General features: G+C 38.5%; 1 protein-coding gene across 1 annotated transcript in view; it reads right to left on the bottom strand.

Annotated features, from left to right (window-relative positions):
• Positions 1-18,712, bottom strand: part of Utp6 (UTP6 small subunit processome component) — a 30,519-nt gene continuing 11,807 nt past the window's right edge. Inside the window, exons 8-19 of the mRNA XM_003469627.5 lie at positions 16,781-16,858; positions 15,762-15,843; positions 14,845-14,926; positions 13,644-13,825; positions 12,926-13,005; positions 12,471-12,548; positions 8,292-8,471; positions 6,925-7,005; positions 6,620-6,729; positions 5,630-5,696; positions 2,320-2,392; positions 1-356 (exon numbers count right to left, since the gene is read on the bottom strand). Coding sequence (XP_003469675.1) covers positions 202-356; positions 2,320-2,392; positions 5,630-5,696; positions 6,620-6,729; positions 6,925-7,005; positions 8,292-8,471; positions 12,471-12,548; positions 12,926-13,005; positions 13,644-13,825; positions 14,845-14,926; positions 15,762-15,843; positions 16,781-16,858 — 1,248 coding nt within the window. The 3' untranslated portion in view covers positions 1-201. The remainder of the gene's footprint in view (positions 357-2,319; positions 2,393-5,629; positions 5,697-6,619; positions 6,730-6,924; positions 7,006-8,291; positions 8,472-12,470; positions 12,549-12,925; positions 13,006-13,643; positions 13,826-14,844; positions 14,927-15,761; positions 15,844-16,780; positions 16,859-18,712) is intronic.

Genomic DNA, 18,712 nt, shown 5'->3' with positions numbered 1-18,712 from the left:
TCCGGTCTCAACAAGCAGCCATTTAATAAGAAATTCTCTTTTCTGGAACTAAACATTAACATAGTCATACAAAAGTAAAGCGTGTCTCAAAAATCAGCCATCTTGTGTGCCAACTCTGAACACTTTACAGATTGTTTCACAATACAATCTGCCCAGAACGCTTGCAGTACAACTTCATAGTTGGTTGTATTTGTCTCTTCACTAATGGCCAGCCTGATGCATAGCATGTTTAGCTACAAACAACTCTGCTGACTCTCCCTGCAACATTTTCATGGCTCGCCAGTAGATCTGTCCGCAGTTCTCAGGTCTACCAAGGGGGTGGTTCAACTCTTCTTTGATGTAATCCATCCAAAGATCTTTAAAAGGAACAACAACAAAAAAAAACTACTGTAAACATAGATAACCAAGAAGGCTTTATTAGGAAAACTTATTTAATATTCATTTAAGATTTTTGTTCCTTTTTTCAATCAGATTTTATTCTTACATTTTAGATATACATAGTGATTTCACTCATCATAGAGAATCTGTACCTGTACATGAAATAACTTGTTTCTTTTCTATATTCAAGAGTTCTAAGAAACTTTCTGCTGGTATTTCCCTTGAGCTCTATGTAAAACAATACTTCTCTTAGCTTCTTTACATCCAGGAAAGGGAATTTCTTTAAATAGAAAACCAGCATATGTCATTTAATGAACTAAAGCTACAATTTTCTTTAAAGATAGAGAATCTTACTAAGTCTTTTCTTCAAAGTGAAACTGACCTCAATTTGTCCACTATTACCATGCTTAAGAAAATATGCTTGTATTAGGTTAGCAACAATGCTATTTTCATTTGAGATATTCCTAGGTAAATGGATGCACCTTGAGATCATACTGTTAAGTGAAATAAATGAGACACACATGTGTAAATGCCACATTGTTTCTAAGAAACTCAAAATGTGGTGCCAGGGATACAGTTCAGCAACACAGCAAGTGCAAGGTCCTGAGTTTGATTCCTGGTACCAAAAAGAAAAGAAACCCAAAGTTTAAATAGGGTCCAAAACATATATTAAGTATTGTTTTAAAAAACGAAGAAAATGTTCAAATGAGGAAGAGAACATGGAGGAGGAGAAAAAGTTTAAAAAAAATAAAAGAGACAGAAAATAAAAAAATGGAAACAAAGCTAGTAGGAAGGGGAGGAAAGGTTGATGGGAAGGTAGGACAACAGGGGAAAAAAGATCAAGTTATATCATGTACAGGTACAAATTCTCTATGATGAATGTGATCATTATGTGTACCTAAAATGTACCAATAAAATCTGATTGAAGAAAAACAAACTCCCCCCAAAATGCTACTTTCATTCATTTTACCAGGAACAGTCGGTTGAAAACCAGTAGGAGTAAATATATCTTTTTAATGTAAATTTAATAACTATATGTCAGTGTTACTGAGTTCATAAATAAAGCCCTACTTTTATGTAACAACCCATGCCCAGAAGTCTCTACATATGAAAGCAATGTGATAACCAAATTAGCATCTCAAGTTTACCTGTTTGCAGTAACTTCTACCTTTTTGTTCTTCTCACCTAATTTTTAAAATGAAATGTGCTTTTTGTCATATAAAAACATAAAAAATTATACAAATTAGTGGGTACTGTGATATTTTGATAAATACGTACATTACATGATGTTTATATCATACTATATATATCTACTCATTTCACTACATTGAAAACCTTCTAACTCCTTTCACAGGCTTTGGAAATATACAGATCATTACTATTCGCTGTACATTCACCCTGCTGTGCATAATAGCTACCGAAACTTCTTACAGGTATTTAACTGTAACTCAGCACCCACTAATCAACCTTTCCCCATTCCCTTCCTCACTCCTATGATGTACTATAACTAATGACCTATATTATTAACTTTTCCTTTCAAATACTTTTTTTTGAGACAAGGTCTTGCTACATACTTCAGGCCGGCCTGGAACACATTATGTAGCCAAGGCTAGCCTCAAATGCAGCAATCCTTCTGCCTCAGCCTTCCCAGTGCTAGGATTATAGGCAGGTACTGCCACATTCAGCTACAAATACTTTCTTAACAGAACCAAACTAAACAAATCTTATTCTAATCCAGAGTTCTTTGTAGAAAAATCCCTAGATCCTGGGCTTGTGTACTTAGAATTTTAAGTAAAATTATGTGTCTTTGTATCATGCACAAAGTAAAAGAGGCAGGGGCAAAAAAATCAAGGCCATGATAGAAAAAAATCTAAAAGCACTGTTCTAATCAGACTAATAGGTCACAACCAATGCTTGTATCTATACCCAAATTTTACTTACCAGAATCTGTAGATCCAAACTCTCTCAAAGCCCTCTCATAATACTCTCTTAAGTTCAGCATCTTGCAAGATTCCTATCAAAAACAATCAGACAATTTTGCCTCAAAAACCTAATTTAAAATGCATAAATTCACTTCCACTATTAAGCAGCCACTGTTGCTTAGCTCTTTAAAGGGGAAGGAGAATGGGGTTTAACACAAAACAAGAATGGTTTCTCAACTTACCCAGAAAAAAAGATAAATGCACTATTCACCAAGTGTCAACCATGAAAGCATACAGTTCTGAGGGTGGAGAAAAGCCTAATAAATTTTAAATGAGGAACATGAGTGGCTTCCCAGGAAATGACATTCAAAAGCCTGGTAGCTTATATAAATGGAGGCTTGCAATGGTGGTACACACCTGCAACACCAGTTACTTGAGAGACTAAAGCAAGAAGGTCAAAGACTAGCCTGGACCATTTTTTGAGACTCTGTCTCAAAAACAAAACAAGGGCTGGGGGTGTAGCTCAGTGGTAGAGCACTTGCCTAGCATGCTTGAGGTCATGGGCACAATCTCCATGACACAGAAAAACGAAAATAAAATCCATGGAGAAAGTCTTACTCCTCCCCGTGGCTAAAGGTTTCTTCTTTTTGAGTAACAAAGAAGAGCCCAAATCTAAGCTCTGGCACAAGTTAGTTGTGTCTATCTAAAAAGTTTTTATATCAATGTTAAGTACAGTAACCACTAGTTTTATAATCTTCAGCAAGGTTTTTTTAAAATTCTGACTTTAAATATTTTCTCACCTAGAAAATAAGAATAATATCTCTCAGCACAACTGCAAGTATTCAATGCTGAATGTACCTAGCAGAATAGCTAGCTATGCACTGCCACTAACCCACAGATAAGAACTAGTAATTCTTTATATGTTTTTAAAATGTATTCCCTTCTATTTCATTTTCTTCTTCTTCTTTTTTTTTTTTTTTTTTTTTTTGTCTTTTTCATTTTTATCGGGACCAGGGATTGAACTCACAACCGCCTGCTTGCAAGGCAGGTGCTTATGCCACTGAGCTAAATCCCCAGCCCCTCATTTTCTTTCTTTCTTTTTATTTTTTGGTACTGAGGACTGAACTCACAACCTTGCGCTTGCCAGGCAGGCACTTATGCTGCTGAGCTAAATCTCCCCTTCTTTTATTTCATTTTCAAAGTAGATTTAACGCTTCCAGTTTAAAACCTCACATAAGATAATTACTTCCCTAGTACTACCACAAAAAGAAAAAGATTGCCACACATATCACCTACCTGGTAAGCACAAGATCCTGAGTTCAAATCCAGGTACCCAAAAAAAGATTTTCCTTATTCAGATCTCCCTTTACTAGACTACATAATATTATATGAAGTCAATTTAACTTCACATGCTTAAAAAACAAAATCATACTCTGCTGAGGGTTCATAATGTACAAGACACCATACAAAGTCCTTTCTACCCAGGTTCTCATTAGGCCTTCTAACTCTCACACCCCTGAAACAGGTGTAAGGACCTTATTTGTAGATGAGGATGTAAGGGTAAGAATTGAATAATGTGCCCACGGTACCTAACTTAAGTAATAATTCAAAGTCTGGCTATTGAACATTATATCAATACATTTCCTATACTTTAAAACTGTACTATGGAAAATGACAGATACTTGGCCAAACAACAGTGATCAAAATCATAAAGTGTGGAATTGAACCTCAATAGCAATTTTTAAAAATTCAAATAAAGATAACAAATACCAAGTAAAACACTAATAAAGAAAAAAAAAACTGGACACATGAAAAGCTATGAGGAAACAGGCATGTTTCCAGATTATGAGTAATTAAAAGACAATTATGAAATACATGACACCATAAAAACATACCCACCAGGCTTGGTGGCACACACCTGTAATCACAGCACTTGGATGGCTGAGGCAGGAGGATCTGTGAGTTTGAGGCCAGCCTGGGCCACACAGTGGGTTCAAGGCCAACCTCAACTACACAGGAAGATCCTATCTCAAAAAATAAAAAATAAAAATAAAAAACAATAAAGTATCCTCAATATTGACATTTATGTCAGAAAAGTAACTCAAAAGAAAAAAATTGCACAAAAATGCCTGTAGCATTATTTTCAATATCAAAAAAATTAATAGACAAGTGTAGTAGCATATTATCTATAATCCCAGCACTCTTTAAGAGGCTGAGGCAAGATGATCATAAATTCAAGCCCAGCCCAGGCATAACTTAGTAGGACCCTATTTCAAAATAAAAACTGAATAACCTGTATCCCAAAAAACACTGGATTAATCTATATATAATAGAATAGATACAAAACTAAAACTTTAACGCTACAATAAAAAAATACAATAAACATGTAAAAATATAGGAATGTTTACAAAATAATGTTCTTAAAAAAAAGAGAGAGACCGACCCCCACATTACACCTAAATCAAGAATATAACAGCACAAAACCACGTATGAGCCAGGTACTTGTAATCCCAGTGCCCTGAGAAGCAAAGAAACAAGAGGATCTCAAATTCAAACCTCAGTGACTTAGCAAGCCCTGGCTCAAAATAAAGAATAGTAGCTGGGCAAGGTGGCTCACGCCTATAATCCCAGCACTCGGGAGGCTGAGGTGGAAGGATCGTTGCGAGTTCGAGACTAGCCTGGGCTACAAAGTGAGCTCAAGGCCACCCTGAACTGCATAGACCACCCCCCTCTCAAAAAAGACAAAAAACATAGAAAAAATTAAAAATTAAAAAATAAAGAAAATTGGGGCCGGGGATTTGGCTCAGCAGCATAAGCACCTTCCTAGCAAGCACAAGGTTGTGAGTTTGAGCCCTGTTACCAAAAAAAAGAATAAAAATCGACTGTGTGTGTAACTCAGGGCAAAAGCCCTGGGTTCAATCCCCAGCACTGGGGAAGGGAGCACCCAGGCCATGGTTGGCTGTGTTAAGGTGATGGGGTTAGACAGGGATGAAATTTTTGCGTACTATTTTTTTGTCTGAAACTTTCTTGGCTTTTCTCCTACTCCACAAGTTCCATTTAAAAACACCAAAACCAGTAAATGAATGCTTGCTGCGCTTGCAGCACCCAAGACAAGAGAAGAAGAAGGCACGATGGAAGCAAATCAGGAGCAGCAGCACCTCAGCAGCTGAGCAGGGAAGGCTCCTGAAAGAGGTTACATCCGCATTTTTGATTCTCCAGCCATGTACCTGCGCATCTTTCTCGCTACCTCTAGCACTATGAAAAAGAGATCAGGGGCTAAATATTTATATAGGATTATAAGGAGTTTCTGAAATTTCTGAAGCACTTACTTGCTCCTTTTCAAACTGGATCATTTTCCTGAAAAAATCCACTGAAAATGGACGAATTTCCTGTAAACTAAAAAGAAGCAGGGGATGTTATGTTCCACGGTGAGAGAAAGCCTCTTGCATCTCGTAAGTATAAAAAATACCCAGGCCAATACTTGCACAGCAGGTGGCTTATGAAGGACTTGGCAGGGCTTCAGTGTGGGCCTACTGGCCAATTGTGCCTATGACACTAGTGACTGACCCTTCACCTTAAGTGTTCCCCACTCACTGTTCTTACTGTCTTCTTTCTCACATTTAGGGTCTTAAGTACCACTACCTACATGTCATGCATGGCCTTTTTGGAGACTAGTCATTCCATTTTTAAGAATATAATCTAAAGAAATAATTTCCAGTGTGGACAAATAATATTTCAACAGAAATGTTCATCAGAGGAGTATTACTATAGTCCAGGAAATTATGCCATATTCACAGGATGGTTTCTTACACGACTGTTTTTAATAAATGATACTTATGAAGGATTTTTACTGAAGGAGGAAAAGGTCAGTCTAATGTTCATCTGTAAAACTGGAATACAAAATTGTGATTATAGTTCTCAATTACATATGAAATAAATTTTAAGATGCTATATTATGCAGTGGTTTTTCCTTAATGGGATTACAATGAATTTATTTATCCCCCCCATGGTTATAACCTTTTATTATTTATAAAGAAAAAAAGACAGCAGACAGCAAGACACAGAGAATAAAAGGGAAAGAGAAGAAAAATGTCACTTTTTTTTTTTTCAATTGGTACCAGGGATCAAACTCACGACCGTGTGCTTGCAAGGCAGAGGCTTATGCCGCTGAGCTAAATCCCCAGCCCCAAAAATGTCACTTTTTGAAAAGGTTCTCAGATTATTTACTTCACACAGTCTATATACTGCACATACTATAGGTATGAGGGACTGAGTATGGGCCACAAAGACTAGAAACAGCTAGGAAAATCTGTCAGTACCTCTTGAACACAGCTCTGGCCTTTTTGTAGCCACTGCTTCGATAAGCCCAGTCCAGGTATTTATCTTTCAGAGTTACTGAGCTGGCACCTGTGACAGCCAAAATAGCTTTCTACAATTAAAAAAAAAAAAAAAAAAAAAGCCATGTAAGGAAATGCATACATTATCAAAACAGACTCTCCCGGAACCATCCCAGGCTACAGAAGAGCGCTTTAGGGACATCTGCTGCTGAAATAATCCTGAAACCTGCCAGCCGGTGAGCCCTGTACTGATTCCTCACACAGGCCTCAGAATATGAAGTCTGTACCTTAAAAATAGCTTCTGTGTCTTCTTGGTTTTCAGCACCTTCACTCCACTCCACCCAAGAAATCCACAAGGGCAGACACACCTGTTGGTGATAAAAAGAAAAAGTTACAAAATGACTATTATGCACTAAACTCTGAAAAACTAACCACTGCAAAGACAGGTTCCTCCTAAATTAATCAATATGTAAAATATGGATTCAGAGGGGCTGGGGATTTAGCTCAGCGGCATAAGCACCTGCCTTGCAAGCAGGCGGTCTTGAGTTCAATTCCAAGTACCAGGAGAGAATTCTCACTGCCCGGCAGGAATGGAATGCCATAGCACAGACAGCCCTGGAACTAACTCATCCAGAGCAACACTGTCCTGATATGTCAGTTCCGTTCTGCTGGGGCCTACCACCTGCAGCTGTCATCAGTGATGGCAAACCTTTCATAATAAACAGCTGCCTGTGCGCCATATTTGCCAATGTGTCATCCTCAATCACTTTTCAGTCAATTATAAGCAATTAATTATCAGACCCACAGCTAGGCGGATCCTGTCTCTCTTGTCTATAACACTTAACACAAGCACTAACCAATCTAGGTCAAATGATCTGATTACTTATGTCCCAGGGGCAAACACAAATGGAAAAAAAAATACTTCTTTCCACATTACTTTTTTTCTCACTGACAGAAAAAATTTATAATAAAGCTTTAAAATTTAAACTTTAAGATTTTAAAGTGGGAGTGGTGGTCATTCCTGTAATCTCAGTTATTCAGGAAGCTGAGTAGGAAGATGGCAAGTTTAAGGCCAGCCTGGGTAATTTAGTGAGAACCTATCTCCAAGTGACAAAGGATGGCCACACAGCTCAATGGGATAACACTTGTCTAGCACGGGTTCAATTCCTAGTACCTCTAAAAAAGAACTTTATTATCAACCTAGCTAGATGGTGATATAAATAAATAAATAAATAAAAAGAATTTCATGAGTTGGAAATACATTAGTGATTAAAATAGGATTTACATTCAGCTTTGGGTCCCAAGCAAGAAATACTATTTCTCACCTATAGATACAACTAAACAGAATAGGAAATTTTATACAATTTACTCAATTTTCAAATAAGAATCTGAAATAGGTGATTAAATAGAAGAAAATTCTTCTACTTTTCAACAATCACTACTTAGTAATAATGCCACTGCCTTTGTCAGACAAATGCATTACAAATGAGCTCTGGCTAAATTATTTCTTTTTCTTTTTTTCTTTTTTTTTAGCACTGGGAACCAAACTCATGACCTCGTACATGCCAGGCCAGCGCTGTGCAACTGAGCTATTTCCCCAGCCCCTGACAACAGTCTTAAAAGGGAATGAAATGCATAAGCTCAATTCACAGACCTGGGGTTTCAGGTGCACAAAGGCTTCTTCAAAACTCTTCTCTATATCTGGGCTCTTGGACTCAATCAGCACCTGCAGCTTCTTCTGCCACATCGTCACAGAGTCCTTGAACAATTCAGTCCCAGTTTCTGCCACCTCCAGAGCTTCCGTAAAAAGGTCACGTCGCAGCAACAACTCAATCTAAGAAAATGATCACTGAAAAATTAAAATTCTGAAGCCAAAGTTACTTATTTAAATAGAGACAAATAAAGGCCTCATTTGAGGCAGTAATTTCCACAGCCTTTCTATTATATACCTTTTACCATGATGCTAAGCAGGCAGAAAGGAAAACTTTGAAATTCCTTCTCCTTTCCCTGGTTCTATCCATATGGACTGTCAAAAACAAAAACAGAGGGGCTGGGGATTTAGCTCAGAGGCATAAGCGCCTTCCTTGCAAGAAGGCAGTTGTGAGTTCGATCCCTGGTACCGGTAAAAAGGAAAAAGACAAAAAAAAAAAAAAAACAGGTCTAAATAATTTAGACTAGTATCCAAATCTACCTGAGCATGAGAATCAAGATAAAATCAGAATCCGTAGCCAGATGTGCTGGCACACACATATACAGTAATCCCAGGTACCTACGAGGCTGAGGCATGAGGATTACAAATTTGAGCCCAGCTCTGGCAGCTCCGAGACTTAGCAAAACACCGCCTTAAAATTAAAAACAAAAAAGGACTGGGGATGCAGCTCAATACAAAGGTCCCGGGGAGAAAAGAAGTTTTGTGCAGCAGTAAGGAAATATTACATATACATTCATTCAAATAAGGCTGGATACTGTTCAGACGATTGAATGCAGTTGTCCTGTGCTCTGGATGAATGATTTGGGGGTAACCGTGTGCAATGTATGTACCACTGTTGCCTCCGATTGACATGTTTTGAAACCTTATTGTAATTTTTTTTCCTTCTTTTTATCCTTGAATAAAATGGACTTTAAAAAATAAAACAAAAACAAATAGGCTGGAAGCATTATAAACTGATATAATTTTTCTATTAAGTAATTTGACATATGCAACTAGAATTATGAAAAGGGTTCAGCTAATAAATTTTGAAATGTAACAACTGTGGCCCAACAAATAAATGAAGATAATCAATCTTCCTTTCTTTTTTTTTTTTGGGAGACAATGTAGTTCAGGCTGGTCTTAAACTCACCATGTAGCCAGGATGGCCTCAAACACCTGGTGATCTTCCTGCCTCAGCCTTCCAAATGTTGGGATCATACGCATACCATCACCATTCCTGGCTAAATGAAAAAACCTTATCTGTTCACAACACTTGTTTCTATACTATTTAAATACTGAAAAAGAAAAAAAAACCTAAACCACTATAATTCTACAAAACTAAAAAAGCAAACAAATGGCAATATGCAATGAATTCATTTAGCAAGCACGTCTACTATACCCTATGATGCACAAGATGCAATTATGAGCTCTGTGTGTGGCACACCCTCTACAATCCCAGCACCAGGGGGACTGAAGCAGGAGGATTCCTGTAAGTTTGAGTCTAGCCTAGGCTACACAGTGAGTTCAACCAGACTGAATTGCTAGGCATGGTGGTGCACGCTTGTAATCCCAGCACTCAGGAGGCCAAGGTAGGAGGATCACTGCCAAGTGTGAGGCCAGCCTGGGCTACTTAGTGAGTTTAAAGCTAGCCATAATTATATACTGACACCATGTCTCAAAAATAGCAAAAAAAGACCCACATGAACTACAGTCAGGCTTTGTCTTAAAAAAAAAAATTCAATTATGAGAAAATCAGGCACATTCCCTACCACCCAGTCTAACAGAAGACACAATGTGATCTGTGCCATGAAGAAAAAGCATCACATGCTACAGGAGTACAAATCAAAAGCACAACAAGGTCTGTGGCAATGACAAGAAAGGACTCCTAGGGGGCTGGGGATTTAGCTCATCGGCATAAGCGCCTGCCTTACAAGCAGGCAGTCATGAGTTCGATCCCTGGTACCGATAAAAACGAAAAAGACCAAAAAAAAATTAAAAAAAAAAAAAAAGAAAGAAAGGACTCCTAAAAAGGACACACTGAAACCAAGACTGAAGGGAAAACAGGCACTAGTTAGGTGAACATAGACACCCTAGGAAAAGCAGCCATCCCAACCAACATGTGCAAGAGGCCAAGATGAGAGACCACTTGGATAGAAAAGAGAATCCAGGACTTCCAGGAAGATGGCAGAGTGATAAGCAGCAGAGAAACAGCCTCTCACCTCAGACCCTGCCGTTATGAGCCTGGGGTGGGGGGTACCTGGAAGAGAGGAAGTCACACCCTTGATGAGCCAGAAGGAAAGGCCATCCCCAGGGCTCCAGCATCACCAGGGGAGTGTAGGTGGACCTCCACCCTGCACCTCTCTGCAACCCCAGGAGCCTCAGATGGGAGGATCCCAGTACCTGACCCAGTCCCCTGCACAGCAGGATGGACAGGCAGTGCAGACAGCGCAGAAATCATCCAAGACTTAGCAACTGGCTGATATGTAGGAACACAGGAAAATGTCAAGACAAGGAGGAGCAAGGTGCGAAGAAGCAAAAAGTACAATCTCAGACCTCAGTTCCCCCAGAAAAAGTCCAGGAGACACTGACACAAAAGAAATTAGAAGTCACACACCTAAAATGTCTGAAATGACAGCAACCAAAGCAAAGAAACAACTTGGTGCTATATTGTCTGACTGATTTTGCATGCCTATATCTCATTCAGAACAAGTCCAGGAAGCATAAACATAGAAGAAATTAAAAGCCACACACTGAAATTTCTGGAATGATGGCAACTGCAGTAAAGAAACAACTTAGTGCTTGTATTGTTTGACTGACTTTGCATGTCTATGTCTGGTAGTCTGAATGTCTAATTAATTAGAGGATATTCTCCTTAAAATAAATGGATGAATAAATAAATGCAAGATCACCAAATGATTACTACAGTGAGTGGGCTCAGGAAAGGCAAGAGAGTTAAGTATTTGAGAACACTAGAAACAGTCACAACTGTGAATGAAAGAAAGAGAACGGAAGAATAACAGGACTACAAGGCAGCACTCAAGAGGACACTGCCATTTACAGGGTGACTGCTCTGCCAGCATTCAAAGTTCAAGAAGGGACAGATGCAAGCCTATGATTGTTCTCAGACAGCTGCCGTAATGGGGAGGATAGATCAGTAAAATGACAAAATAGGCTATACTATGTAGTATACAATAAATAAAAATTATGTAGAAAATGTTAATGTATAAATAGAATAAAAACAAGACATTAATTCCAAGTAAATAAAAATGATATTCATTAAAAGAGTAAAAACAATCATAGAGTCAAAAAAAGTCACACAACAGACACTTGAAAAATAGGACTTTCGTTTGTGGGCCAAAGCTCAGTGTTAAGAGTGCTTGGGCAGCACACAGGAGGCCTCCAAGAGACTCTTGATTTTCCCCCCAATAAATGTATTTGAATATGATAACAAATGCACTAACCCATGTAATGTGTTCAGCCACTTTGTAAGGAGGCAAAACCAAGGAACACTATTAATGTTTTAAAAACAAGCAAAGAAAGCGGTGATTGTGGTGACACACAGCTATAATCACTCCACACAGGAAGCTGAAGCAGAACAAGTCAAAGTTCAAGGCCAGCCTCAACTACAAAGCAAAATCCTGTCTCAAAACAAAAAGTGGGTGGATACGGTTGAGGGTGTAGCTCAGTGCTAGAACACTTGCCAAGCATGTACAAAGCCCTGGATTCAGTCCTCGTGACTGTCAATAAATAAAGGATGAGCGAACAAACAAACCTAGACTCAAGACTGTTGCAGTGCTCTCCACTACATATCCTGTACTTCACAGATTTCCTTTAGGAGCAGGGTGTGGTGATGTATGCCTGTAATCCCAGCACTTGGAAGGCTGAGGCAGGAGGGTTGCTTCAAGCTCAAGGCTAGGCTAGGCTACATGGGGAGTTTAAGGTCAGCTTGAACCACATATTGAAAGCCTGTCTCAAAACAAATACAAAAACGGGCTTCACTTTTGGCCTCCATCAAATACTGACAACTAAATGTAAACAGCCTCTACACACCAAACCCTTAAGTGGGGTTACCTATGCAACTAGCACAGAACAACAGGAATAAGTGCACATAACTGGCAACAAATATGCTCTCCCAGTGCTTACCCACTGCGTGTAGTGGAGTTCTGAGAGAAGTCTGAGTTCATGTGCCTTCCTAAATGTAATCATGGTTCTTTCCAGCCTCTGAAATAAGAAAAGATTCCCCCAATTCATTACAAGGATCCCTGCAAGGGACTCTGTTCACGACATTTAAAAAAAGTAGTTTTGTACATTTCTGAGAATGCAGAGAAGGGACGGAGTTGCTCCTTGAGGTGCTATCAGCCTAATGGCTAACCCAGGCACAGTGCAGTGCAAAGGAGCCTCTCCTGCCCTGCTGACCAGTACCAGGACAAGCCAACCTTCTATCTTCACAACAGGATAGTCACAAGGAGAAAGAGAAAGCAATTCCAGAGGCTGGCTCACAATCCAAAAGAGCTAGGCTTCTGTTATTTTTCAGTAGACAAAAGACTCTCTAGTCAGTTACTATAACCATGTAACAGAAGTCAGTGGTAAATCATTACCTTCCTTTTGAGGAACTCACTACTCGTCTTCTTAGAAAATCGTTCCAAGCAAAAGTTGATGTAACACTTCCACATGCCCTCTGGAAGAGTCAGATTGCATTTGTCAGGTCACCAATCCTCTTAGGTCAACAATCATCATACACCTTTTCTTCAAAGGGAAAACTCCTGAGGAAGTTTTACTCCCTGATAGGAAAGTGTTATTCCAATTATACCCAACCAAACATCTCCAGGTTTTGTGCTCACTTGACCTTTAGTCTGCAATATTAGCAAACAAAAAATCTCTAACAAAAGCTAATCAAGGAACAACAATTACAGAATCTTCTGCAAGGTATGGTGGTGCACACCCACAATTCCTGAAATTTGGGAGACTGAAGCAGGAAGATCTCAAACCCAAGGCTAGCGTAGGCAACTTAGCAAAACCATGTCTCAAAATAAAATAAATAGGGCTGGGGATCTAGCTCAGCACTACAGCACTTTTTGCGCGAACACAAGGCCTTAGGTTCTCTCCTTTGCATTTTAAATAAACACCACCTTCTGAATTATTTCTTAAATATCATTTCTTCCAAATAAATGCACATAAACCTCACTATTACTGAAGAAGTGCGTCGAAGTTTCATCACAGAAAGAACCAGCTGGAAGAGATTTCTGGTCGTGAGGTCAGGAGCACCAGTCTCACACTCACAGATACACTTCTACACATGATGGGTACAGAGTTCACCTGTAGGCAGAGTCCTCACTGCCTCCTCATACACCGCACAGCACCTCTCCTCCCTTCGGCACACCTCCGCTGCTTTGGCTTGTTTTGTTGAAGGCTGCTCCTCTGGCTGGGACTCAATCTCTAGTTCTCGCCGTGCCACATAATCCCAAGTGAGGGGGTCATCTGTGTGTAGAGCCTGAAGGCTGCAAAACACAAATTACTGGCACCCGCCCTACAATGAGACTGACTCAATACCTAACGCAAAAGCAACTCCTCATGCTCTAAAACTGCACAGGACACCCTTACAGTTCTGGCACCAGGAGAGCCGTTTCCTGACAGGCTCTCTCCAGAATACTGTCAGTCAATGCACAACCCAGTCAGTGGAACAGCTTTCATGTACTGATTTTTCAGGCACCATTCACACATGCTAAATTTCACATTAAGTCAAATCAGCTGTTATCTCTGACTACCCCAGGCACCATGAGCCCTGAATAGCCTTATTATAGTGGGGTTCCTGATTTTCTCTAATAATGGAAGAAGAGAAAAGGCACGACCTAATATTTTTCCAAAACCCTGGAGAAACCAAAGGGGCAAAGTGGTCATATTCTGTCTTATCTCTTGTAAAAGCAAGGGGGGCCCCCTGACTGCAAGTAACCCCAGGTATTCAAAAATAATTCGTAGACATTATCAGATACTGAAGAATAAAATTACTGCCAGGTGCAGTGGCATACGCCTATAATTGCAGCTCTCAGGAGGCTGAAGCAGGACTACTGTAAGTTTATGGCCAGCATGGGCTACAAAGTGCAGTGAAGGCCAGCCTGACCTGCACTGCAAGATCCTGGCTCAAAAAGACCAAAAAATTGTTTTTTCAAAATAGATAAATAAAATTACTTTCAGCACTCAAATCTGAAGAGTTATGAATAATAACTCTCTCATTTTATGGGCAAAAGACATGCCAAGGAAGCAGGATACAGGTTTTTCTATAAGATTTAGGATATATTATTGAATAAAGACAAACCATTTCCCAAAAACAGCCAATAAATAAGTCAAAAACTTCAGGAAAATACTTTTTTTTAACATAATCGGATATAATTTCCCTGAAACTCTTCCTCCAGGGATTTAGAGTATAATATCTCCTCTCCTTCCTTCTCAATACCCAACCTCAAATCCTTATTACAAAGATCAGAAATGGGTAAAGTCATCTTTATACTGTTTTACTTACTCATCATAAATTTCTTTTTGTAGATCTTTGGCAAAATCAAAAAGCTGTGCAACTGAAAGTAGTGACACATGAAATTCTGCACCTAAAATTTAAAAAGCAAGAGAAAGAAGATTCATCGTCAGTAAGCTAAACAACCAATTTACTCCAAAAGTATCATTTTCTTGATGTATTAGGATTAGGCTTTTTTCCTTCTGGTGCTGGGGACAGAATCCAAGTCCTAACATGCTAAAATCACATAACCTTGAGCTAGAGTTGATTGTTTATCTGTTCTTGAGAAATATAACAAAATGAGGAGATAAGTCACCTAACAACAAAATCATTAACACAGTATTTTGTAGCATTCATAAATATTCTGCCTTTTAAAGTTCTTAAAGGCATACAAAGCTAAATCATTTATTCCAGCTCCCCGAAAGAATACTCAAAAACTTAATCGAAACACTCAATTGTCACCTAAAAAATAAGCTTTCTCTGAAAAATACAGTACACAATTCCTACAGTGTTTTGTGTTGTGTTGTAGGCCCTGGGCACTAAACCCAAGGTTTTCATATCAGGCTATATTTTGATAACTTTTTAAATTTATTTTGAGACAGCATCTTGCTAAAGTACTAAATTACCCAGCCTGGGCTTGAACCTGTGACCTTTTGCCTCACCTTTCAGGAAAATCAGGATTACAGGCATCTGCCATCATGCCCAACCTACTACAGTCTTAAAAATATTCTAGTGGAAGATCTCAAAATTAGCTAATAGTTCTCCTCATTATAAATAGAATGTTTCGGGTTGGGGATTCAGCTCAGTGGCATAAGTGCCTGCCTGGCAAGCACAAGGTCATGAGTTCGATCCCCAGTACCGTAAAAAATAAATAAATAAATAGAATGTTTCACTTTCCTACCACAAAACAATATTCAAAACATACATACCTTTAATCTTGCTTATGGAATTTTTGTAAACGATCCGTGCCAACTCGCCCTTAAGAATTTCTTCAGGATGTTCAAAATCTCCCTACAAAAGTTACATTATATAAAACTTAACAGATAGTGCCAGTAAATAGAAAAAGCACTAGTACAAATGTTAACAGTCCTAACTACTCATGTTATATAATCTCCAGCAAATCATGTCTCTCTCTGAACCAGTTCCCTCACCTGTAAAACATGCACCTTAGGTGAGATGACTTATCTTCCAGCTATGTTCCCTCAGGCTCTGGAATGGTGGTAAGATCACCTGGCCTAAAGCCTCACTCTCCATTTAGACCAGAGTGGGTCAAGTTTTACATGCTTTGATTACCTTCTGTGTAAGATTTTATTTGGATTAAAAAAACAAAAACATTCGATCCCTGCTACCGATTAAAAAAAGGAAAAAGACAAACAAACAAACAAAGATCTGAGCTGGAGATCACAATAATATATACCAGCAAGGTTTTCTTTAGCGCTAACATTCTAGACTTTGTTGTCTTAAAGCTATTCCTCCAGGCAAGCATGATGGTGCACACCTGTGAGTTCGAGGCCAGCCTGGGCTACAAAGTGAGTTCAAGGCCAGTGTGAACTGCACAGTGAAACCCTGTCTCAAAAAAAGACTTCAACAACAACAACAAAACCACTATTCTTCAAATTAAAAATTGTATTTAAAAAAGGCTAGAAAATACACATTTTACAATCTAACTCAGGCTCCATGAATCCCTTAATACATCACGTTAGGATCATACAGTATTAACATCATTTGATCATTCCATTAGTAGTAATGTTGAAGACACTAACTACCCGAAGCAGTTATATTTAAAGTACAAAACTTTATTTTGTATTTACTAAGAATATCTACAACTCTAACTTCATCTTTAAGTTTCAACAGTAAATTAGAAGGAAAAATATATTTCAAAAACTCTTAATCCTACATGGGCTCAGAAGACACTGTGTCGTCTGAGTGACAACACATTAGATCTTACCATATCCATGTCAGCTTTTTCAAATTCTTGTTTTTCCTTCCTGAGTTTCTCAGCATGCATCAGCTCCATCCTGAAGTACTACAGAAGAAAAATAATGAAAACCAAAATAAAAAGGAAATAATGACGAGAAAATCTTTAAAAGTACCTTAATTAAAAAATACTTAAAATGCCATTATTTTAACCCATAAATATTGGATTTGGTAAAGCCTGAGAGACTCATAGTTTACTTTGTTAAGAAACTAATAGATACTGACAAGTGTGATGAGAATGGTATTATTTTATGCTCTTCTTGCCAAGCCATCTAGAGATGTAAATCAACTCTTTTTTTTTTTTTTGTCTTTTTCATTTTTATCGGTACCAGGGATCGAACTCACAACCGCCTGCTTGCAAGGCAGGTGCTTATGCTGCTGAGCTAAATCCCCAGCCCTCCTTTTTTTTTTTTTTTTTGTAAATCAACTCTTAAGAATGTTTTTATTTTAAAAATTTAAAATGGGGATTTAGCTCAGCAGCGTAAGTGCCTGCCTTGCAACCACGCAGTCATGAGTTAAATCCCTAGTACCAACAAATATAACAACAAAGAATCATTTAAAAAGCTTAAAAAAATAAAGAGTATTTTGATAGCTGCCAACTTTCAAATTAAGTCTCAAATAAGTATTATCTATAACTACTCCAGACTCCATGAGCCCTGGGCAGCCTAATTATAATGGGGCTCTGATATTCCTATAATAGAGAAAATAGAGAAATAGAGGAAATAGAGAAATAGAGGAAATAGAGAAATAGAGGAAAATAGAGAAATAGAGGAAATAGAGAAAAAGCACAACCTAATCCTTTACCAAAACCCTGGAAATATCCAAGAAACAAACTAACTCATATTTCTTACTTCCTGTGAAAGCAAGGGGTACCCTCTTGAATGCAAGTAGCTCCAGGTAGACAAAAATAATTTATGAACAATACAGTCAGATACTGAAAAACAAAATTACTTTCAGCACTAGAATCTGAAGAGTCATAAACAACAACTCATTTTATGGGCAAAAGACATGCCAAGAAAGCTGGGAACAGATACCGAGCAGCACATGCCTGTAATCCTGGCTACTCAAGAGGCTGAGGCACAAGGCTGGAAATGTAGTTCAGTGGTAGAGAGCCACAGATTCAGTCTTCAGCGCCATCACACACACACACACACACACACACACACACACACACACACACCCATTTTGCATCTTTGTTTACCACTTCACAACTAAACAAAACATAGAATCTGGTGCTTAGTTGCCTGAGAGAAGCAACAAACATGCTATAATCAGGAAGTAGGTAAGTTTGTCACCGAATGATGAATATTTCTATAAATAATTTCATTTGTGACATAATATATGTCAAAGTATCAACCAAGGCTGAGAAGAATCTGGAATCCCATTCTCATCTATCTAAAAGCAAACAGCATCAAAAGCAATCTACCACACAAAATTTAAAGTTTCCAGAATGTCATAAAATAATTAAAATGTCTAAGGTTCAATGAAAAAAATCATTCATCATACTAAAAACAGGGCAAGCTGCAGCTACCCCAGGGGAAGAACCACCAGCATCTCCTGAGACCCATGCCATGCTGGAACGTACCGGTGCATGGGCTGAGAATCAAACATCCCACTTCCTCTGCCCCACCCCCCATTAGCAAATGAGAACCAGAGATCTGAACATGTCTTGGGAGGCTGACCATGTGCAATACAGCAAATAAGGGGGATTTTCTACCATCTTTTTGAAGGCAAATATTTTTACTACTGTTTTACTTTATTCTGATTAATGGTACTGTTCTATTCAATATTCTGTTTTGGTAAGTTCTATAATGTTCTGTACTTCATTTTATTTTGCTATATGTGATTGAAAGAACAACTATTGTGAAAATAACGAGATATACTGTGATACCTATTACTGTTA

Source organism: Cavia porcellus, unplaced genomic scaffold (assembly GCF_034190915.1).
Source record: "Cavia porcellus strain 051 isolate PalLab524CR breed Dunkin Hartley unplaced genomic scaffold, mCavPor4.1 scaffold_6, whole genome shotgun sequence".
In the NCBI taxonomy this organism is placed as follows: Eukaryota; Metazoa; Chordata; class Mammalia; order Rodentia; family Caviidae; genus Cavia; species Cavia porcellus.
Note: the sequence above shows the minus strand (reverse complement) of the source record. Positions and strands in the feature narration are given on the sequence as shown.